Source organism: Schistocerca serialis, chromosome 6 (genome assembly GCF_023864345.2).
Source record: "Schistocerca serialis cubense isolate TAMUIC-IGC-003099 chromosome 6, iqSchSeri2.2, whole genome shotgun sequence".
NCBI lineage: Eukaryota > Metazoa > Arthropoda > Insecta > Orthoptera > Acrididae > Schistocerca > Schistocerca serialis.
The window spans coordinates 48,859,977-48,885,274 of NC_064643.1; the positions used below are offsets into that span (position 1 = coordinate 48,859,977).

The 25,298-nt window shown below is 40.5% G+C and overlaps 1 protein-coding gene across 1 annotated transcript in view; it reads left to right on the forward strand.

The window, feature by feature from the left end:
- Positions 1–25,298, forward strand: part of LOC126484232 (uncharacterized) — a 421,255-nt gene that overhangs the window by 278,725 nt on the left and 117,232 nt on the right. The window contains exon 9 of the mRNA XM_050107648.1: positions 23,491–23,556. Coding sequence (XP_049963605.1) covers positions 23,491–23,556 — 66 coding nt within the window. The remainder of the gene's footprint in view (positions 1–23,490; positions 23,557–25,298) is intronic.

Genomic DNA, 25,298 nt, shown 5'->3' on the forward strand with positions numbered 1-25,298 from the left:
CAGACAAGCAATTCCACTATTGCCAGATAAATTGAATGAATTCATTGTAAACAGCACAAAGTATGAAGCTGCTCCTACCTCTGCACCAAATGATGCAACTTCTGGAAGCTTTTTCCACAACATACCTGACAATAACTTATCATTTAAATGGAAACAGGTTACCTGCCAAATTGTACACAAAGTGGTCAAAAACCTACAACCATCTTACAGTGAAGATCTGTATGGTATTTCAAACAACATCCTGAAACAAATAATTGACATAATTCTTGCCCCTCTTACCTTACTGATCAATAATACCTTTAAAACTGGAAAATTTCCTGAGGTCCTGAAGGCTACTATTGCTGTCCCTATTTATAAATAAGGGGAAATAAACAACCCTGAAAGTTATCGCCCAATATCTCTCATACCTATAATATCCAAGGTAATAGAATGTTGTATTAAATTACAACTTGGCAACTATTTTGAAGATCATAATCTTATCTCCTCATCACTCTTTGGATTTAGGCCAGATTTGTCTACAGTAAATGCAGTAGAAACTCTTGTAACAGACATTCTTAATGGCTTTGAGAACAATTCCTACACATGTGCCTTACTACTAGATCTGAGCAAAGAATTTGATACTGTCACATGAAATACTCATAAATAAGCTGGAGTACTATGGTATCACAAATAATGAACGAACTGACACTAATTTGATCATACTTGACTAAGAGAACTCAAGTGTTCATGGTAAATAACTGTCAATCAAATGCCCTGCCAGTGGTTAGAGGTGTGCCACAAGGCTCAGTGTGTGGGCCATTCCTTTTCTTAATATACATGAATGACTTGCCTACTTTCTTGCCTGACAAGCCAGTAATATATGCTGAAGACACAAATTGGAGGAGGTGAAACAAAAAACAAAAGCTAGTCTTGAAAAGGCTGCCATATGGCTTCACGGTAACATGTTAATCCTAAACAATAGCAAAACCAAGACTATGTTTTTCTACCTGCACAAGCTTAACGAAAAAGTAAATGAATCTGACTCGGTAAGGCTTCTTGGAACCCACCTGTATCCTAAACTGACTTGGAACTGCCATACTGAACAGTTATGTACCAAACTATTGAGAGTAGTCTTCTTGTTAAAGAAATTAAAACCATTAGTTAGCAAACAACAACTTCTAACTTCTTACTTTGCCTTCTTTCAGTGTCACCTCCAGCACGCAATAAAACTATGGGACAACTCCCATGTTGCTCAGACAGTGTTCACATGGCAGAAGAAAGCCATAAGAGCAATTACAGGCATTACAAACCAAAAATCATGTAGAAAGCATTTTAAAGACCTCATCATCTTGACTGTACCTTCCCTTTACACTAAAACATTTCTTCTCTCTACAAAACATCAAATACATACACTACCTTGCAGAACAGACATCCATTTGCATGAAACTAGATACAGAAATAACATAGATGTATATTTTACAAGACTGTGTAAGGTCCAAAGTAGCTTTAAACAAATAGGGATAAAGTTATATACCAAGCTACCACCACCAGTGAGAGACTTACAATGTGATATCTTCCGTAAGCACATTCACAAACTGTTAGTTGATGAGTGTGTGTATAGTATTAAGGAATTTGAATGTATGTAGTATAGTGTAGTATTAAGAAATGTGAATGTATATAGTAAAGCTAAACATGTAAACTATCAAATGTGATCAACCTTTAAGTATGTAATTGTCTATTTCAACTTACGTTGGCTAATGATAAATAAATAAATAAAAGCATAATTTGAGATATCTTGGCGTCGTCCTTCTGCTCAGCAGAGAGATCCTGGAGTGCAGTGAGACAGTCACTATCTTCATCAAAGTTTTGATGGTCTTCCACAGGGTTTCTTGAGAGACAGTCGGCATCTTAGTGTTTTCTTCCACTTTGTACACACTGGTACTGTCATACGCTTGAAGACGTAGTGCCCATCTGGCAGAATTGTCCTGTTGGATCCTTAAGACGTGTCAACCAACAAAGTGAATGATGGTCTGTAACAACTGTGCATGGCGTTCCATAGAGATACTGTCGAAATTTGCACATCGCCCAGATCACAGCAAGACATTCTCTCTCTGTAGTTGAGTAGTTTCTCTCGGCTTTTATAACTGTCCTAGAAGGCTATAACCTTCTTTTCCATCCGAAATTTGCACCAGAACAGCACCGATCCCATACCCACTGGCATCTGTGTGTAGTTCTGTAGGTGCTCTCTAATCATACAGACCAAGTACAGGGTCAGTCGTCAGTGCTTCTCACAGCACGTCGAAAGAATCTTGTTGAGCACCACCCCAGATAAATTTAGCGTCAGCTTTGAACAACTCTTGGAGTGGCCCGGGTTTGATACAAAAATCTTTGATAAAACGACTGTAATAATAACATAATCCAAGGGAGCTTCTCCCATCTCTAATACTTTTCGGAATAGGAAGTTCCGTTATAGCTGTCACCTTTTCTGAGTGTGGCCGCACACATTCGTTTGACACAAGGTGTCCAAGTATTTTGATTTCTTTTGCTCCAGAGAGACACTTTCTTGGATTAGTCCCAGTCCGCCTTGTTCGAGACACTTCATAACAGCCCTCAGTCTTTTTATGTTGTTGTTGTTGTTGTTGTTGTTGTGGTCTTCAGTCCGGAGACTGGTTTGATGCAGCTCTCCATGCTAATCTATCCTGTGCAAGCTCCTTCATCTCACAGTACCTACTGCAACCTACATCCTTCTAAATCTGCTTAGTGTATTCATCTCTTGGTCTCTCTCTACGATTTTTACCCTCTACACTGCTCTCCAATGCCAAATTTGTGATCCCTTGATGCCTCAGGACATGTCATACCAACTGATCCCTTCTTCTAGTCAAGTTCTGGCACAAACTTCTCTTCTCCCCAATCCTATTCAATACCTCCTCATTAGTTACGTGATCTACCCACCTAATCTTCAACATTCTTCTGTAGCACCACATTTCAAAAGCTTCTATTCTCTTCTTGTCCAAACTATTTATTGTCCATGTTTCACTTCCATACATGGCTACACTCCATACAAATACTTTCAGAAACGACTTCCTGACACTCAAATCTATACTCGATGTTAACAAATTTCTCTTCTTCAGAAACGATTTCCTTTCCATTGCCAGGCTACATTTTATATCCTCTCTACTTTGACCATCATCAGTTATTTTCCTCCCCAAATAGGAAAACTCCTTTACTACTTTAAGTGTCTCATTTCCTAATCTAATTCCCCCAGCATCACCCGACTTAATTCGACTACATTCCATTATCCTCGTTTTGCTTTTGTTGATGTTCATCTTATATCCTCCTTTCAAGACACTGTCCATTCCGTTCAACTGCTCTTCCAAGTCCTTTGCTGTCTCTGACAGAATTACAATGTCATCGGCAAACCTCTAAGTTTTTATTTCTTCTCCTTGGATTTTAATACCTACTCCGAATTTTTCTTTTGTTTCCTTTACTGCTTGCTCAATATACAGATTGAATAACATCGGGGATAGGCTACAACCCTGTCTCACTCCCTTCCCAACCACTGCTTCCTTTTCATGCCCTCGACTCTGCCACCTGGTTTCTGTACAAATTGTAAATAGCCTTTTGCACCCTTTATTTTACCCCTGCCACCTTCAGAATTTGAAAGAGAGTATTCCAGTCAACAGCGTCAAAAGCTTTCTCTAAGTCTACAAATGCTAGAAACATGGGTTTGCCTTTCCTTAATCTATTCTCTAAGATAAGTCGAAGGGTCAGTATTGCCTCACATGTTCCAACATTTCTATGGAATTCAAACTGATCTTCCCCAAGGTCGGCTTCTACCAGTTTTTCCATTTGTCTGAAAAGAATTCGCCTTATTTTGCATCCATGACTTATTAAACTGATTGTTCGGTAATTTTCACATCTGTCAGCACCTGCTTTCTTTAGGATTGGAACTATTATATTCTTCTTGAAATCTGAGGGTATTTCGCCTGTCTCATACATCTTGCTTACCAGATGGTAGTTTTTTGTCAGGACTGGCTGTCCCAAGGCCGTCAGTAGTTATAATGAAATGTTGTCTACTCCCGGAGCCTTGTTTCGACTCAGGTCTTTCAGTGCTTTGTCAAACTCTTCAGGCAGCATCATATCTCCCATTTCATCTTCTTCTACCTCCTCTTCCATTTCCATTTCCGTAATATTGTCCTCAAGTACATCTCCCTTGTATAGACCCTCTATATACTCCTTCCACCTTTCTGCTTTCCCTTCTTTGCTTAGAACTGGGTTTCCATCTGAGCTCTTGATATTCATACAAGTGGTTCTCTTTTTCCTGAAGGTCTCTTTAATTTTCCTGTGTACAGTATCTATCTTACCTCTAGTGAGATAAGCCTCTACATCGTTACATTTGTCCTCTAGCCATCCCTGCTTAGCCATTTTGCACTTCTTGTCAATCTCATTTTTGAGACGTTTGTATTCCTTTTTGCCTCCTTCATTTACTGCATTTTTATATTTTCTCATTTCATCAATTAAATTCAATATGTCTTCTGTTACCCAAGGATTTATACTAGCCCTCGTCTTTTTACCTACTTGATCCTCTGCTACCTTCACTACTTCTTCTCTCAGAGCTACCCATTCTACTGTATTTCTTTCCCCCATTCCTGTCAATTGTTCCCTTATGCTCTCCCTGAAACTCTGTGCAACCTCTGGTTTAGTCAGTTTATCCAGGTCCCATCTCCTTAAATTCCCATCTTTTTGCAGTTTCTTCAGTTTTAATCTACAGTTCATAACCAATAGATTGTGGACAGAGTCCACATCTGCCCCTAGAAATGTCTTACAATTTAAAACCTGGTTCCTAAATCTCTGTCTTACCATTATGTAATCTATCTGAAAGCTGTCAGTATCTCCAGTCTTCTTCCATGTATACAACCTTCTTTTATGAATCTTGAACCAAGTGTTAGCTATGATTAAGTTGATGTCTGTGCAAAATTCTACCAGGTGGCTTCCTCTTTCATTTGTTAGCCCCAATCCATATTCACCTACTACATTTCCTTCTCTTCCTTTTCCTACTATCGAATTCCAGTCACCCATTACTATTAAATTTTCGTCTCCCTTCACTATCTGAATAATTTCTTTTATCCCATCATACACTTCATCGATCTCTTTGTCACCTGCGGAGCTAGTTGGCATATAAAATTCTACTACTGTGGTAGGCATTGGCTTCGTATCTATCTTGGTCACAACAATGCGTTCACTATGCTATTTGTAGTAGCTTACCCACGCCATCATCATTTAACCATACAGTAAAGCTGCATGCCCTCGGGAAAAATTATGGCTGTAGTTTCCCCTTGCTTTCAGCCGTTCGCAGTACCGGTACAGCAAGGCTGTTTTGGTTAGTGTTACAAGGCCAGATCAGTCAATCATCCAGACTGTTGCCCCTGCGACTACCGAAAAGGCAGCTGCCCCTCTTCAGGAACCACACGCTTGTTTGGCCTCTCAACAGACATCCCTCCATTGTGGTTGCACCTACGGTATGGCTATCTGTATTGCTGAGGCAAGCAAGCCTCCTCACCAATCACCAATGTCAAGGTCCATGGTTCTTTGGGGGGGGGGGGGGGGGGGGTGAATATTCTAAGCAGATAAAAATTCACTTGACGCCTTTCTGAGACACAGAACGTGTCAGAACACTGTTGCGTAAACAATGAAGCAAACATGCCAAATTTAAAGAGATTCAAAATCCCCAAGACTGGCGATCTTTTGCAGAAGCTCGAAATTTAGTACAGGCCTCAATGTGAGGTGCTTATAACAGCTTCCACAATGAAACTTTGTCTTGAAACCTGGCAGAAAGTCCAAGGAGATTCCGGTCATATGTGAAGTATGTTAGCAGCAAGAAACAATCAATGCCTTCTCTGTGTGATAGCAATGAAGATAGTATCAAAGACAGTGCTGCCAAAGCAGTGTTACTTAACACAGCCTTCCGAAATGCCTTCACAAAAGAAGATGAAGTAAATATTCCAAAATTCAAATCAAGAACAGCTGCCAACATGAGTAATGTAGAAGTAAATGTCCTTGAAGCAAGTCTTCTGGTCCAGCCTGTGTACCAATTAGGTTCCTTTCAGAGTATGCTGATGCATTAGATCCATACTTAACAATTATATACAAACATTCGCTCAACGAAAGATCCATACCCAAAGACCGGAAAGTTGCACAGGTCACACCAATATTCAAGAAAGGTAGTATGACTAATCACTAACATCGATATGCAGGATTCTGGAACATATATTGTGTTCGAACGTACTGAATTACCTCGAAGGAATCAGTCTGTTGACACACAGTCTACGTGGGTTTAGAAAACATCATTCTTGTGAACCACAACTAGCTATTTATTTGCATGAGGTGTTAAGTGTTATTGACAAGGGATTTTAGATCGATTCTGTATTTCTGTATTTCCGGAAGGCTTTTGACACAGTACTACAAAAGCGGCTTGTAGTGAATTTGCATGCTTATGGAATAGCGTCTCAGTTATGTGACTGGATGTGTTACTTCCTGTCAGAGAGGTCACAGTTCATAGTAATTGATGGAAAGTCATCGAGTAAAACACAAGTGATTTCTGGCGTTAACCAAAGTAGTGTTATATAGGCCCTATGCTCTTTCTTATCTATATATACGATTTGGGAGACAATTTGGGCAGCCATCCTAGGTTGTTTGCAGCAGAAGATCAAAACAAATTGCAAAATGATTTAGAAGAGATATTAGAATGGTGCGAAAGTTGGCAGTTGACCCTAAATAACGAAAAGTATGAGGTCATCCACATGATTGCTAAAAGGAATTCGTTAAACTTCGGTTACATGATAAATCAGTCAAATATAAAGGCCATAAATTCAACTAAATACTTCTGAATTACAATTACAAACAACTTAAATTGGAGGGAACAAGTAGAACATATTGTGGGGGAAGGCTAACCAAAGACTGCGTTTTATTGGCAGGACACTTACAAAATGTGACAGACCTACTAAGGAGACTGCCTACACTATGCCTGTCCATCCTCTTTTTAGTATACTGCTGCGCAGTGTGGGATCCTTACCAGATAGGACTGAAAGAGTACATGTAAAAAGTTCAAAGAAGGGCAGCATGTATTATATTATCGCGAAAATGTGGGAGAGAGTGTCACTGAAATGATACAGGATTTGGGGTGTACATCAGTGAAACAAAGGTGTTTTTCGTAGTGACAGAATCTTCTCACGAAATTCAAATCACCAACTTTCTCCTCTGAATGTGAAAATAGCTTGTTGACACCAACCTACGTAGGGAGAAATGACCATCACCATAAAATAAGGGAAATCAGAGCTTATATGGAAAGATACAGACGTTCGTTCTTTCTGTGGATTATACAACAATTCCCAAATACCAAGAAGAGTCATATGCACATGCAACATAGCAGTTGGGCTGCACAGTCTATTCTGGCATTAGTGGTGGAAGTGCATCTGAGAAATCATGCATTATAGTAAAATCCATATCACAGCTCAGCATTTTTGCTCCAGTCTTGGTTGGTTACATTGGTACAAGAATTGTTTTTGTACTTGTGAAGTGCTGAGAGAGAGAGAATGTCTGACTTGTACCATTTCATCTTTTGAAACACAGAGAAATGAAATGTCTTGCAGGTTCTTGCTACAAAATTCAAATCCCTGTGAAGCTGTAAGTATTTGATCTTTATAAACTCTTTGCAAACTTGTTTTTGTGACAAGTCTTTTAACAGTGCCACCAATACCATCACAGGGAGAGTTACCATGGCTGGTAGCAAAAAAGGACCACCTGCACTTTATGTTGAACTTGTGTTCATGTTCATGGTAGCAGAATATTCTTCCAATTTTTATATTGTGCTGGACAACCTTGTGCTGGACAACCATCAGTGAAATATTCAACATAGGCAAGATGAATTTCTGGAAATTCACACTTTAAAAACTTAAACAGTCTTCAGAGTCTGGTACACCAAAACAACATCACATTCTAGATCATCAGAAACAATACAAATACTTTTTTGCATGCAACTGTTTGTCCTTTATATTATCTATATGATGGTGTTAAGAGTGCAGTTGCCATTGTTCCAATGGTACCCCTGTACTTCATCTTGAACAACAAAATAGAAATTTTCACTGAAATCCATTAAAATTAACACTGATCCTTCATCACGTGTTTCCTTCTTCATTTTCAGGTAATCAGATTGTGATTGAGAAATAAAAGTGTGTAGAGTAAGTTTTTTAGTTTTCTAAATTAGTGCATCAGAATTCTGACAGAAAAGTGATTTGAACACTTAGTCATTCTATCAGTTGATACCCATTCACTGTACTGAACAACCTCATCAGGATCATAGTTTTCTGTTTCATTTTCTAAGTGGGTTTGAAGCAATGAACTGAACTGGTGGAGCATTTTTCGCATAGACGAAGCGTACAGGCTCAGTCATTTATATCACATGTTACTTCCTGGCAGATTAAAATTGTGTGCCCGACCGAGACTCGAACTCGGGACCTTTGCCTTCCACGGGCAAGTGCTCTACCATCTGAGCTACCGAAGCACGACTCATGCCCGGTACTCACAGCTTTACTTCTGCCAGTATCTCGTCTCCTACCTTCCAAACTTTACAGAAGCTCTCCTGCGAACCTTGCAGAACTAGCACTCCTGAAAGAAAGGATACTGCGGATACATGGCTTAGCCACAGCCTGGGGGATGTTTCCAGAATGAGATTTTCACTCTGCAGCAGAGGGTGCGCTGATATGAAACTTCCTGGCAGATTAAAACTGTGTGCCCGACCGATACTCGAACTCGGGACCTAGGCAAAGGTCCTGAGTTCTTGTCTCGGTCGGGCACACAGTTTTAATCTGCCAGGAAGTTTCATATCAGCGCACACTCCGCTGCAGAGTGAAAATCTCATTCTATATCACATGTTGTTATTATAATTAGATCTTGGTATGTCTCTTCAATAGAAATGAAATTTAGAAGAAATTTAATGTTTTGGTGGTAATTGCGCACACATACGGTATGTGTTCCTGATGATCCTGCAAGTATACAAAATTTTGGTCGAAGAGATGCAAATTTTGAGAATCCTATTGTGTCTTCAGGATTTTTTTTTTTTTTTTTTTTTTTTAGAGAAAATACAGTTCAGATAAATTACTTGAAACAAGACGCTATTGTTTGTAGCTATTTTTGCTGGTGCTCACTTTGTCTTTTTTCAAAAACAAAAAAAAAGAGAGAGAGAAACTATTTTTTGCAGTGTGTCATGTGGCAATGTCTTTCCTCTTTTCTGCTCAGCCATCAATAATATATCCTTCTCCATTAAAAGAGCTCTTGCTTGTCATAGCAGATATTCAGAAACCTGAAATTCAGAACTGACTTTCTATCAAGACCAAGTTGGCGGCACAAGAGTAAGTAACTGGATTTTTTCACGATTATTTGCATATTAATTTTCTGTTTGATTTTGTCCATGAGTTCATCGTGATATTTTGCCTTTGCTTGCAGTTCTGATAAATCACTGTCAGGGATAGTGCTTTCATCAGCAGCCAGCTCAACTTGATATGTATGTGAAATTTTATTGGTTACTGCATACCGAAAATGCAGCTTTGCAGGAAATACTCCTAAGCTGGTTAAACTAGTATTGAGCACAGATTTTTCAGGAGTCTGCACCTTCACATTACTGTCGTTTATATAGTCTGGTGATGAGTAGTCACTTGCTTGTTTTTCATTAATAAGTTTGATACAACTTGGGCACATTTTCTCCCAAGGAATAATGCTAAAGCCTCTCATTTTGAACATACTTTTGCCTTTCTAAACTAATTTCATGCAATCCAGATGAAACAGATCATTTATGGCACTTGAAGGGATCACAGCAAATTTTATTACGTAGAGAGAATGTGCGCAGATACCTTTCTTTGTGTTTAACACATACACACGAAACACTTAAATCACAATGTGAATGATTGCTGCTTCGCCACAATAAAAGTTCTTGTTCATCACTGGTCAGTTCATTCACACAAGTCAGGGCATTATCACATATATCTTGCAGACACTGTTCAAGAAAACACTGCCTACTTGTCTTTCCATACTGCTTCAGTCATAAAACCAATATTTGTTGTAAATAATTCAAAAGATAATTGGTTTAACCTAAAAAGTAATTAAATAATGAAAAATCATTCTATCTCATTGTTTCATTACAAAAGCATTTCACATTGTTATTGTAACATTAGGGGACTTACTTTTGTTTTGGAATGGATAGTGAAAAACTGCAACAATTGAATTTTTGACCAATAATTGACTCTGGGTACAACTCAGTACAAGAGTTCAGAACTGCACACTCAGTGAACACATGACTCAAAACAAAGGAACTGGATGATGGAATACATGTAGTGGCAATAAAACAGTGTTCTCAGATATGATTTGATCATGGGGAAATCCAGTGTAGCCAACTTGAGCAATTTAGTGGTGACATGGTAGTCATGAATTAGCAACTTCAGTATTTCTTTTACGACGACATTGTTTTTCACACTTTGCATTATTTCTACAAACTGATTCGTTTTGTGTGACATAATGGAGTACTTATAATAATATCGTAAATTTTTCAAAGGTATCTATGAGGGGGCAATACCTTAAAAAAATTATAATATCTGTGCTTGGATTTTATTTAAAAGAAATTATTTACAATTTTTTCTGAGATGTAGATGATGGATATTCACTAAAAGAAGTGTGACTATAAAAATATAAACCTTCCTCTTTAACTAAAAAAAATCGAGCTTCCACTGCAAAACTGTAGGAACTATTGCATTTTTTAAATGATAAAGAAGCTCGTCTATGAAAGCCTGAATTCCTGAATCTATACAATTTCTTTTTATCATATGTGAAGAAGTAGTTGACTTGCAACATTTACATTTTGGAAATGTGAATATATCTAGGTAAACTTCCATAGCCCAAAATCTCAAGGATTTGCGTGATGATGGATGTCATGTCCTAAAATTTCTGGATGATTTGTCGTGGAATGACCCACGTGCCAGTGTCACGGAGACCGAGAGTCCGGTGTCGGACGAATACGGAAACAAATTAATGAAGCCAGTATTCACAAGCTCACATTAAATATAAAACCGACATACAGCTAATGTGAAAACATAGCTATTTTACAGAGGCATATAGCAAGAGTATTGCGTAGTGTTGATAACAGAATAGCTTATGAAGACTCCTTTGCCAGTATTTTTACTCTATAATGCTATTTTTGGCTTATTACAAGAACTGTCAAATTTAAAACTGAGGCACTCAAAGTAAAAATAATTTCCATATGGGCTGTTCATCTCTGCACCCTAGGAAGTCCTTACACACCCTACAATAAGGCCCACTTACTCTTTTCCCATCTTATCTCATTTTCATCTGACTTACCTTATAGTTGTCGGGTGATGTTGAGAATATTAGATTAGGAAATAAGGCACTTAAAGTAGTAAAGGAGTTTTGCTATTTGGGGAGCAAAATAACTGATGATGGTCGAAGTAGAGAGGATATAAAATGTAGACTGGCAATGGCAAGGAAAGCGTTTCTGAAGAAGAGAAATTTGTTAACTTCGAGTATAGATTTAAGTGTCAGGAATTCATTTCTGAAAGTATTTGTATGGAGTGTAGCCATGTATGGAAGTGAAACATGGACGGTAAATAGTTTGGACAAGAAGAGAATAGAAGCTTTTGAAATGTGGTGCTACAGAAGAATGCTGAAGATTAGATGGGTAGATCACATAACTAATGAGGAAGTATTGAATAGGATTGGGGAGAAGAGAAGCTTGTGGCACAACTTGACCACTAGAAGGGATCGGTTGGTAGGACATGTTCTGAGGCATCAAGGGATCACCAATTTAGTATTGGAGGGCAGTGTGGAGGGTAAAAATCGTAGGGGGAGACCAAGAGATGAATACGCTAAGCAGATTCAGAAGGATGTAGGTTGCAGTAGATACTGGGAGATGAAGAAGCTTGCACAAGATACAGTAGCATGGAGAGCTGCATCAAACCAGTCTCAGGACTGAAGACCACAACAACAACAACAACAACAACAACAACCTTATAGTTTCTCGTGCCAATGCACAAGTCTTTAACAGGAGCTGATAGGCTTCCAACTTACTAGTTGTAAACCTCTAAATATTACAGCCCTAACTAAAACAGTACCTTATTATAAAATTGGGTGCCAGAATGGTTGGCCAGTACTCAGGCAGACATGTAGAAATACAAGAAACTATCCTGGCTTTCAGAACAGTTAGTTAGAGGAATAAGTTGGGAAGTGCAGGGAGGCCAAACAAACGTCGGAGCCATTTGTGAGGGTGAGGGTGTTCCTTCCCGACCTTCTTTCCTGTCTCGTAAAGGAACTAGCAGATGCAAAAGCTAGGACAATAGCTAGTATTTGGCATCTGAGTTTGGCATCAGTATTTGGCATCTAGCTGTACTTGCAGTACTGGCCACACATTGTCTCCTTGCAGTGTTACACTTTCTGTTGACATTGGTAAATGGTTGCTAGCCAATTCATTGTCACTAATCTTTGAAAAATAATCTTTGAAGAAAACACACTATCTATTTCAAAACTTGTAAGATCCCCCCCCTCACCCAGTATATGCCTAAAATGTGATGACAAGCTGATTGAACAAGGATTCACAACGTGTGGCCCGCAGACCCCTTAGGGGTCCACCGGCTCTTTCTAGGGGGTCTGCGGCCACCTTTCACCAAATCGTGTAAAATAATGAGTAAAATTATTGAATAAAAATGTGAAAATGAAATTCATCATTGTGTGTGTGTGTGTGTGTGTGTGTGTGTGTGTGTGTGTGTGAGAGAGAGAGAGAGAGAGAGAGAGAGAGAGAGAGAGAGAGAAAAAAACGTGTACTTTTACTTCAGGTCGTATTCCCAAGCAGCCTTAGTGGTTCCTAAGTGAGAACGCGTACACAGTTTAGTGCCAGAGAATGCGGCTTCTCTGACGACTGTTTCTCAACAATACGGCTCACTGCACTAGATGCTCTGAAACCTTTTATGCATGCACAGAACGAGCTTTGTCAGCCAATCACAGGCTCGCTGGCACATATATGCCCCAGGCATAATTAAATGTTAAACTTACTTTGTCAGTGCACTACCTATTTCATAAGTCGATTTTTGACCAGTTTATTACTTTTATCATGGATCGGTGGCTGAAGTCTGGATCATTGAAGAAGGGTGCAGTTTCTCCATCGCCTTCACAACGGGAAGTTTTCAGTTGAAATGAATGAGGAGGGAGGACAACCAAAGGAACAACAATCACAAGAAGCTCCACAGCCAGATTTATTATGTGAAAACGCTGCAAGTACTCCATCGGTTGCAATGTCCTGTGGAAGTGGAATAACCAAGAAGTGTTAGTACAACGAAAGCTATTTAGAAATGGGCTTCATGGAGACAAAGGAGGGGAAAGCTCAGTGTGTAATTTGTGCACGAGCTCTTCTGAACAGTTCAATGGTACGAGTTAAATTGTGCCATCACTTTGAAGGTACTCACCCAGATTTCCAGGCTAAGGACATTGATTTTTTCAAAAGGAAGATTGCTGAACTATCTTCTTCTCAGCATTGCATGAAAACTCGTGCAAAAACAATTAATGAAAATTCATTAAAAGCTTCTTTCTTGGTTAGTTATCGAGTGGGAAAAACAGGCAAAGCTCATACCATTGCAGAAAATCTCAAGAAGCCGTGTGTTAATGATATTGTTTCTTGCATGCTAGACGAAAAGAAAGTAAAGCTTGTATCTTCGGTGCCATTATCAAACAATACTGTCAAGAGACGCATTGTTGAGATGTCAAATGATGTGAAAGACACTCTTGTTTCTCGCATCCAACACAATTCGTTTTCTCTGCAGATAGATGAATCCACTGATGTTGCAGAATTAGCGACTTTATTGGCTTTTGTCGGTTATGAATATTCTGGATGTTTTGAGGAGGACCTCTTATTGTGCAGATCACTACCTGCCAACACAACAGGTGGTGAAATATTCCGTTCATGGTCTAATTGCATAGATGTGTGCACAGATGGTGCAAAAGCTATGACGGGTCCTACAGTCGGAGCAATAACGAAAATAAAAGAAAACACCAAGAATTGCAGCAGTAGACATTGTGCTCTCCACAGATACACTTTAGCTATGAAACAAATGCCTGTTTCGTTCAAGAAAGTTTTAGACGAATCCATTCAAAACATCAACTACATAAAATCAAGACCGTTGAAGTCAAGACTTTTCACAATACTGTGTGAAGATATGGGAAGCCTTTATCGTTCCCTGCTTCTCCACACAGAAGTGAGGTGGCTCTCACATGGGAATGCACTCTCTCGGTTGTACGAATTAAGATTGGAAGTCGTAGCTTTCCTTTTGGAGCATAACACCAAATTAGCAGACCTTATTAATGATGAAAATTGGTAGTGTATACTAGCCTATTTGTCAGATATTTTCTCCAAAATGAATGAAATGAATATTTCACTCAAAGGATAAAGTGAAACAAAGGTCACTGCTATCGGCAAAGTTCAAGCATGAAAGAGGAAAATCAATTTTTGGACAGAGAGTGTCGAGGAGGGGGAGGTCGAGTGTTTTCCTCTTCTCAAGAAGTTTTTGAAAAACAAAACATTTGTGCTTAGGAAGAATTTGTTTCATCAAATCCTGGAACATCTCCGAAGTTTGATGTCATTATTGGAGCATTATTTCCCAACAGCTGAAGATGAGAAGCTGCAGAAATACGAATGGGTGGTCAACCAATTCACTGTATCCAAAAAGCTGAACATTCTATCATCAAATGAATATGAATTGTTGACGGAAATTGCCACAGACCCTACCTTGAAATCAAGTTTTGACATTGACGGTTACTCACACTTTTGGATCCGTTTGGATAACAAGAAATACTACCCCCTTATTGAAAAGGCAAAACATGTACTTCTTCCATTTGCCACAACATACATGTGTGAATCTGGATTCTCAATGTATGCTGACCACAAAACTAAGTACCGAAGCTGTCTAGATGCGGAACCAGACATCCGTCTCCAGTTGTCAAGAATTGAACCCAACTTTTCAAAATTGTATCAGCAGAAGCACCCTCAACCATCACATTAGGATTCCATTATTATTCCTACAGACTCATCTATAGTAAAGAAGAAAGCATTTTCCTTCGTAGAGCTCAATGAACGTACCTGAACTATAACTCTGTAGGAATTTTGTTTCTGTTGGCATCGATATTTTTATTATGAAAATTGATTCTAAAGCTAATTTCTTTTCTTTATAATATATTCCATCCTCTCAGTTAAAAATATGGCCTGCCTATACTTCAATTACAATTACTTGCTATTACTCTGACACTATATTGTGGCAACTGGCTGCGAGCATAAACAAATGAGGACTTTTCACGTGCCACCTTGTAGAAGGTAAACCAACTCCACCAGAATTTGAGAAAAAAGTCTTACGTTCTGTAAAATGCTTTGTCTTCTTATATAGAAATAAGAGAGTCTGTTTGTTTTTTTTTTAATTGTTTACAGTCGAGGCTGACTGCCACGATATAGTATCCAAGTAGTAGTTGAAGTTGTCAGCTGTGGCTAAACTGCAGCCACGCTGCCTGCCAGTTGCCAGCAACCAACTGACAGTACACTGTTGCAACGCCGCCTACTAGCTGCCGGCTATGGACTGACAGCTACCATTCAGTAGATACGCAAAGACGTAAAAATAACTAGGCTTTCGTTGGGTACATGGCACTTGCATTAAGAAGCTTTCAGTTCCCATGGGTTTCATTCTGGAATTTAAAGTTACTGTGCTCTTGACTGACTAGGGGCACACCATGGATTTTCGACTGAAGAAGGGGTCCGCCAGCTGAAAAGATTGGGAAGCCCTGTGATAAAAGTTGACAATATTAAACGCTTGTGATTACAACTTGATAATACATTCAGTTTTGTAGGAGCATACCACAGAACTGTTGAGGCACATAAATTAATCTTCATTTGCAGTGCAAATGTTGTCACACATAAATGCTACAAAATAAAAAAGCTAGCAGTCTTCATTTACTTTTATTCCACAGTGTTGCACAGGATCAATTTTTATGGTAACTCATCAAACTGAACTAATGTTTGACGAGTAATGAACGGTATAAGTTATTTGTGGTGTGAACTCGAGAAGGTACCAGAGAGGCTGCAGCAGCAGAGCATACGAACTGCTGCTTCTAAATACATGTATTTCATAATGTATTTTGTTGTAATTAGTATCTATTTTCCAAACCGATGTGTCGGTCTGTGCAATCAATACTAAAAATACGAATAATGTTTGCTGTCATTTAGTCATGTACTTTGGTCCAGAAAGGTGTCCATTGTTGGTGAACACACATTTTTCAATAACTTACCAGCAGCCATAAAAAGTTTAATTACTAATCAAGTTGAGTTTAAAAGGAGCTGAAAGGATTTATTGGTGACACTTTACATAAAATCTGGCTTTCAAAAATCTCCAGTGCAATATACTAAGATTAAAATGACTTCGCAATTGATGTTTCCCCGAGTCGAATGGTAAGGGCATTACCGGCCAATCGCAGCTGTTTTGTGGGCTCCACATGCTCGGTGTGTCACCTGATGCACGGGCACGAGCAGGGGCAGAAGGGAACGGCTGTGGGAGGAGAGGGGAAGGAGTGCCAAGTGCCCAGTGACTTTTGAGTGCTCAGTGATGTCGCGACAAAACTATTGTTATTGCACGAAGGTGAAGCTTTATATATAGCTAAAGTTGGTACAATGGTAAACATTCTACTTCCTGGGCAAAAATATTGAAAAGAACAATGTCGGATTCACAATCTTTATCATTAGGATCACCTATTTGGTTAAAAACTTTCATTCTTTTGCCTCGCAAGTCTGAAATCGTGGTGGTCGCGGATATTATAATGTTCTGAAACTCTGAAACCAACAGATTTTAATTCAGAGAACTTTCAGTGAAAAATGTGGTTGCTTCATACTTTACACTTGGTGGACTGTAGGTCGTATGTTACTGTACACGAAATGCAGCCATCGTGGAAAACTGTAGGGTTTTGTTTGGTTAGAAGAAAACAGCTGATGACTAGTAATAAGTGAAGGGAGAGTTTCAGCTGTGGATTAAGGAGTCACATTTGAAAAACTTGCGAAAGCATTGTGTGGAGTTGCAGTTTTTCTCGTATCCATGCTTGCTATGAAAACAGGATGAGGAATTCCACCTTACACAAGACACCTTTACAGTTTCGTTTCGCCCAGACATGTTTCTTCGGTTCTTGTGCAACCTCTGGGGGGCATTTTATTTTCTTACTTACATGAAGCTGTTGGGTATTTGTGTTGGTAGCTAGTCTGCTACACAATCTACAACTTGTCACAGATTTGTTTCTTTTGTGTTTTCTCATACATTTTGGCGAGGTGAAATGCTGATTTCTGTGACTTTGGGTCGTTTGACGATGCACTTTCTACAAATTTTCTAGCGTGGGTCCATGTTTGAAAATTTGTAGAAAATGCATTGTCAATTGACCATTAGTCACAGAAATCAGTGTATTCACCTCGCCAAAACATATGAGGAAACACAAAAGAATCAAAGCCACAACAGGTTGTAGATTGTATAGCAGTAGCTTCATGTAAGCAACAAAATAAAATAATCCACTGAAGATAGCACAAGAAGTGCTGAAACATGTCTGGGTGAAACGAAACTGAGGTGTCTTGCATAGAGCGGAATTCCTCGTCCTGTGTCCTACTTGGAAAAGCATTAAATAATACTTACAAACAATGCTGGTATCATTTGGCTATTCTCAATAAGGCGTCTGAGGTAGCTTCCAGAAAGTGAGAAATTATTGAATGGATACAACGGAAAAACATTCCCACACGAGACGACTGTACAAAGGGTGAATTACTGAAACTTGTGGCTCAGAACGAACCTCCTTTATATGTTATACATCTGTTTGCCAGAAAAATACACTCATAGGATCTCCAGAGTGACACCATACCACTCCCACTTCAGGCCCATTCAACTAATATGGCCTCAAGCTAAAGCTTATGCTGTAAGGAACAAAAACAGTACATTAGTGAAGTGGAAAGTTTGACACAGGACACTGTAAACCGAACTTTGTCATCAGATTGGTGTAATGATGTAAGTCACATGAAGGAAGTAATAATGAAACTGTGGGAGAATCAATGTATAGTGAAAAATGGCACTGAACAATTTATTATTTCATCAAATTCTGACAACAGTTGTAGTGACAATGCAAATCACTGTGAAAGTTACAAGTTGTGTGCATCTGTTAGGACTATAGTGTTCACCAGAAATTCAGTTGTGTCCAGCACTTCCACAATTTCCTCTGCTAATTTGGTTTATTTGTTATTTTGCAATATCTCTGCCACCGAACGCTCGTCGTGCTGCTAGTTATTACAATATCCTAACAGATCACTGTCACTGCAGTGGCAGTGTCTCGCATCACTGCACCTGCAAAGATCTTAGCAACAGTAGGTGAATAGATTACACGTTTATTTTTCCGTGCGTGCACAACTTTCGATAGTTCAAGCACATTTCACATTGTCTATAAGCCAGCAAGACTGCTCTCTATCAATGCCAATGTCAGTCACAAATAAATTATAATTAGAGTATAATGTGATGAATGTTATTGAGTGCAGTAAATTGGTTTTTCTCTCTGATAATGTGTGCCTACAAGAGTCAAGGAATTGTCACAAGCATCTCAGTGTACTGATAACTTTGATATTACAGCTTAAATTAAAAGATTTTGTTATTTCTTCCACATTCATGATGACTACTTAATTTTGGATCTGTGTAAGGAACAAAGTATGTATCTTCATTTAACTAAACAAACACTGTTTTTAGCTTTGTCTCACAATTTATTATTAATATATCTAAAAACAAAGATGATGTGACTTTACCAAACAAAAGCGCTGGCAGGTTGATAGACACACAAACAAACAAACACAAACATACACACAAAATTCAAGCTTTCGCAACCAACGGTTGCTTCATCAGGAAAGAGGGAAGGAGAAGGAAAGACGAAAGGATGTGGGTTTTAAGGGAGAGGGTATGGAGTCATTCCAATCCCGGGAGTGGAAAGACTTACCTTAGGGGGGAAAAAAGGACAGGTATACACACACACACACACACACACACACACACACACACACACACACACATACACAGACACAAGCAGACATTTGTAAAGGCAAAGAGTTTGGGCAGAGATGTCAGTTGAGGCGGAAGTAAAGAGGCAAAGATGTTGTTGAAAGACAGGTGAGGTATGAGCGGCAGCAACTTGAAATTAGCGGAGGTTGAGGCCTGGCAGATAACGAGAAGAGAGGATATACTGAAGGGCAAGTTCCCATCTCCGGAGTTCTGACAGGTTGGTGTTAGTGGGAAGTATCCAGATAACCCGGACGGTGTAACACTGTGCCAAGATGTGCTGGCCGTGCACCAAGGCATGTTTAGCCACAGGGTGATCCTCATTACCAACAAACACTGTCTGCCTGTGTCCATTCCTGTGAATGGACAGTTTGTTGCTGGTCATTCCCACATAGAAAGCTTCACAGTGTAGGCAGGTCAGTTGGTAAATCACGTGGGTGCTTTCACACGTGGCTCTGCCTTTGATCGTGTACACCTTCCGGGTTGCGGGACTGGAGTAGGTGGTGATGGGAGGGTGCATAGGACAGGTTTTACACTGGGGGTGGTTACAAGGGTACGAGCCAGAGGGTAGGGAAGGTGGTTTGGGGATTTCATAGGGATGAACTAAGAGGTTACGAAGGTTAGGTGGACGGCGGAAAGACACTCTTGGTGGAGTGGGGAGGACTTCATGAGGGATGGATCTGATTTCAGGGCAGGATTTGAGGAAGTCGTATCCCTGCTGGAGAGCCACATTCAGAGTCTGATCCGGTCCCGGAAAGTATCCTGTCACAAGTGGGGCACTTTTGTGGTTCTTCTGTGGGAGGTTCTGGGTTTGAGCGGATGAGGAAGTGGCTCTGGTTATTTGCTTCTGTACCAGGTCGGGAGGGTAGTTGCAGGATGCGAAAGCTGTTTTCAGGTTGTTGGTGTAATGGTTCAGGGATTCCAGCCTGGAGCAGATTCATTTGCCACGAAGACCTAGGCTGTAGGGAAGGGGCCGTTTGATGTCGAATTGGTGGCAGCTGTCATAATGGAGGTACTGTTGCTTGTTGGCGGGTTTGATGTGGACGGACGTGTGAAGCTGGCCATTGGACAGATGGAGGTCAACGTCAAGGAAAGTGGCATGGGATTTGGAGTAGGACCAGGTGAATCTGATGGAACCAAAGGAGTTGAGGTTGGAGAGGAAGTTCTGGAGTTCTTCTTCACTGTGAGTCCAGATCATGAAGATGTCATCAATAAATCTGTACCAAACTTTGGGTTGGCAGGCCTAGGTAACCAAGAAGGCTTCCTCTAAGTGACCCATGAATAGGTTGGCGTACGAGGGAGCCATCCTGGGGTGTACCCATGGCTGTTCCCTTTAATTGTTGGTATGTCTGGCCTTCAAAAGTGAAGACGTTGTGGGTCAGGATGAAGCTGGCTAAGGTAATGAGGAAAGAGGTTTTAGGTAGGGTGGCAGGTGATCGGCGTGAAAGGAAGTGCTCCACCGCAGCGAGGCCCTGGACGTGCGGAATATTTGTGTATAAGGAAGTGGCATCAATGGTTACAAGGATGGTTTCCGGGGGTAACAGACTGGGTAAGGATTCCAGGTGTTCGAGAAAGTGGTTGGTGTCTTTGATGAAGGATGGGAGACTGCATGTAATGGGTTGAAGGTGTTGATCTACGTAGGCAGAGATACGTTCTGTGGGGGCTTGGTAACCAGCTACAATGGGGCGGCCGGGATGATTGGGTTTGTGAATTTTAGGAAGAAGGTAGAAGATAGGGGTGCGGGGTGTCGGTGGGGTCAGGAGGTTGATGGAGTGAAGTGAAAGGTTTTGTAGGGGGCCTAAGGTTCTGAGGATTCCTTGAAGCTCCGCCTGGACATCAGGAATGGGATTACCTTGCCAAACTTTGTATGTGGTGTTGTCTGAAAACTGACGCAGTCCCTCAGTCACGTACTCCCGACGATCAAGTACCACGGTCGTGGAACCCTTGTCCGCCGGAAGAATGTTGATGGAACGGTCAGCCTTCAGATCACGGATAGCTTGGGCTTCAGCAGTGGTGATGTTGGGAGTAGGATTAAGGTTTTTTAAGAAGGATTGAGAGGCAAGGCTGGAAGTCAGAAATTCCTGGAAGGTTTGGAGAGGGTGATTTTTAGGAAGAGGAGGTGGGTCCCGCTGTGACGGAGGAGGGAACTTTTCCAGGCAGGGTTCAATTTGGATAGTGTCTTGGGGAATTGGATCATTAGGAGTAGGATTAGGATGAAAGGCAGAGCCACGTGTGAAAGCACCCACATGATTTACCAACTGACCTGCCTACACTGTGAAGCTTTCTATGTGGGAATGACCAGCAACAAACTGTCCATTCACAGGAATGGACACAGGCAGACAGTGTTTGTTGGTAATGAGGATCACCCTGTGGCTAAACATGCCTTGGTGCACGGCCAGCACATCTTGGCCCAGTGTTACACCGTCCAGGTTATCTGGATACTTCCCACCAACACCAACCTGTCAGAACTCCGGAGATGGGAACTTGCCCTTCAGTATATCCTCTCTTCTCGTTATCCGCCAGGCCTCAACCTCCGCTAATTTCAAGTTGCCGCCGCTCATACCTCACCTGTCTTTCAACAACATCTTTGCCTCTTTACTTCCGCCTCGACTGACATCTCTGCCCAAACTCTTTACCTTTACAAATGTCTGCTTGTGTCTGTGTATGTGTGGATGGATATGTGTGTGTGTGCGTGCGAGTGTATACCTGTCCTTTTTTCCCCCTAAGGTAAGTCTTTCCGCTCCCGGGATTGGAATGACTCCATACCCTCTCCCTTAAAACCCACATCCTTTCGTCTTTCCTTCTCCTTCCCTCTTTCCTGATGAAGCAATCGTTGGTTGCGAAAGCTTGAATTTTGTGTGTGTGTTTGTGTGTCTATCGACCTGCCAGCACTTTTGTTTGGTAAGTCACATCATCTTTGTTTTTAGACATATTTGTCCCACGTGGACTGTTTCCCTCTATTATATTCAATTTATTATTAATGTTAGTTCGAGTTATAAGCCCATTATCAAGTACATTACCAATTCCCAAAGATGATAATGCACAGATAAACATGATTACCAGACAAAGATAATCTTCTCAACTTCTTAAGGTATCAATCCTTAGCTTAATGTACATTTGCAGCGATGACAATTTTTTAACAAATTACATACATTATTACACATTCACCAATTATACTGCAATAACTGGACTAAAGTTATGCATCAGCCAGGATATTTTTAACTAAGATAGACCAGGGCCCAAAGTTTTGCATCTATCCTGGGGTTGTTATCTCATCTTAAAGAGGCAAATGATTGAATTGGGTTTGCTCATGTAATAATAGGTGTGGGGATATACAAATCTGGTTTTTAATTCCTAAAATTTCTGATTGGTTGAGTTTGGCCCCCTTTTCCTCTGTATGTCAGACTTGTATATCTATTATGTATTTGTGGTTATTGTTCAGGCAATGTTCTGCAAAGGCTGAATTGGGCTTCTTCAATCTCCAGGTTCTGTGGTGTTCTTTACGACCGGTACAGATTGACCTCCACATCTGTCCGATGTAGCGAGACTGACACTCACGACATATGATTTTATAAACCCCACTTTTTGTGATAGCTGGTTGTTTGTCTTTTGCATTGATCAAAATACTACCTATTGTCTGAGGGAGAGTATGTTTTATTTTTCTTTGTGACACTATTTCCTCTCTTGGCAATCATACCTGTATATAAAGTGAATTTTCATTGTAGTAAAGTAACTTACTAGCCACTCTAGTGATTTAAGAAAATTTTTGGTATTTCAGTTATTGTTCAGTTCGTGTTGAAAAGATTGTTATCTTTGCCAGCATGTGGACAGATGATACTATTTATAAATGCATAGTTAATCAGTAGATAAAAACAATAGCTGGCTATTGGAGAGAAAGAATAGAACAGTGGCTTTTTCTAAAGAAAAAACTTATCTTGTCATATATGTGGCAAATAATCCACAAATTATTCCCACAGTCACCAGCCTGAGAAGATTAGTGCTAGTAATAATTTGTGGTTAGTGTACTTTACAGATGTAGCCTGCAGAGGTCACTTCTGCCCGTTAATGTATAACCCGACTGATTTGACATCCCTCTCCAGTGCTTCACCATTTACAATTAAAGAGAATGCTCCAACCGAAAATCTCCGAGGTTTGTCGGAACGGAATTACATTCTGGACAGAGCACCATGAGAGGTGATGGGGACTATGGAGAAGGTATGAGAAGACTTTACTGCACCACATATAATTCGGCAGACAAGCTCCGGACACATCACGGCATATGCCGGAATGTCCCGCTCATTTCGTCCGACTGCTGCTTACTGTTTCAAACTCTGTTTGCTGACTCTGTTTCCGGTTTCAGATGTGGAGGTTCAGCGAGGATTCTTACGGCACCTGCGATCCACTGTCCACCGAAGAGGACCGGCAGGTGAGTGCCTCGCCACGCCACGCTGCATAACTCGGCTGCCCCGTCTGACGCTCTCCACCTCACTGTCGGGCCCAGTGTAACGTCGGCGATGAGGCATTCGCCCAAGACCATCGCGATACTGCTTTAATTATGAGAATGACAGCGATAATCTTTATTTGTTCACGATAACTTCACATTTGTACAATTTGCCATTTTTTATGCATTCATGTCAGTAAAAGGGAGCACTGTAATTAATAGCAATTTTCTATTTGTTTTTGCCACTGCAGCCAGAATTGAAATTGTGATGTGAGAGTCAGCCAGCTTGTCTCATACAGTGGGCCTCAGAAATTGTTTCAAATGTGGAATATCCATAAATAAATAAATATTTACTAACTCGACTTTAAAGTCGTTGACAAAATATTTATGATTACATAACAGAGAAGAATTTGACAATTTCAGAAATGTGTAAATGACTACATACATCTGTTAATCGATTACTGCTTTTAATTTATCCTCAAAAAGATTTCCACACAGTTGCCCTTTATGATTTGGCAATCTGTTAGAGAAATATCTTCTGGTGACAAACTGCAGCCGTGTTCCATTTCTCTTCTATTATATGAAACGATGTTATCGGAGCAAAATTCAGTCGAGAAATCTGATAAATTGCGAGACCGAATCGCCAGCCAACACGAGGTGAAACGTTTCCTACTGTCGATAAAAGTGATATGCTACCTGATGTTCAGAATTAATAGTCGCTTTTTCTGTGGACACAGATAGGAAGAGTTCGAAAGTTGACGGCAGCCGCCTCTGAGCTGGCATTCCGCAGTCAGGACGGCAGGCAGAGAGCCACTCCGGTCTGCATCTTCACCTGTACTGCCTCCTGCTTGCCTGCCTTCTAGCTGCGATCCCACTTACTCTGCCAGTTACACGGGGACCTAAAGGTTAGTGAAGACTCCGAAACTCCGTGTGTCTCTCAGTTCTTCACATCGCTAGACGTCGCTAGAAATGGAGGGAGCAAAAAGTCACAGATAAAAATTCTAGGACTGACCGGGACACACAAACTTGGACTCAAAGTCCTCAGTCGACCACCAGACAGTGATGCTCTACGGTATTCCGAGAGTGCAATAGTGGCTAGTCGGTACTCTGGGAATCTCTCGACTTGTACAGAAACCTGGGTGTAACAGTTTCTGAGACTACGAATTGAAGACGAAGAAGGAGGCAGGTGGTGAACTGCGGTTGCTGGGAGAATGCAGCCAGGCTACAGGGAAGAGCTCTTACCCTGACCCCACCGGGAATCGAACCCAGGACCCTGTGCTCGGGAAGTGAGAACACTACTGCGAAACCGCAAGCTGCGGACTGATCCCAAATATTGTATAAAATTATTCTTTTTGTATGTTCTTCAAGGTATTTTGATGTACTTTTTACATTATTTTATTCTTCAGATATCTTGATGCACCACAATATTCCACTACTTCCTTACTGTGATATCAGATGGATTGATGTTCCGCCAGTTCTTTACTGCGATATCTGGTGATGACATAGAGGCTGGTCAGGAGCTAAGATTTCCTATTACTTGATCTCGCTCGCCTTACTATTTTGACACTCTCGCCGACATCTTCCAGTTGAACTTCATTTCTCGGAATGCTGCACTTAGTGCCGGAAGTTACGAGTACAGATCTGACATCTGATTCTCAAAAAACGTAAGGTGTGTCCAGTAATCAATGTATATTGTACTCTTATTCACTGTTAATTATAAAATTGCT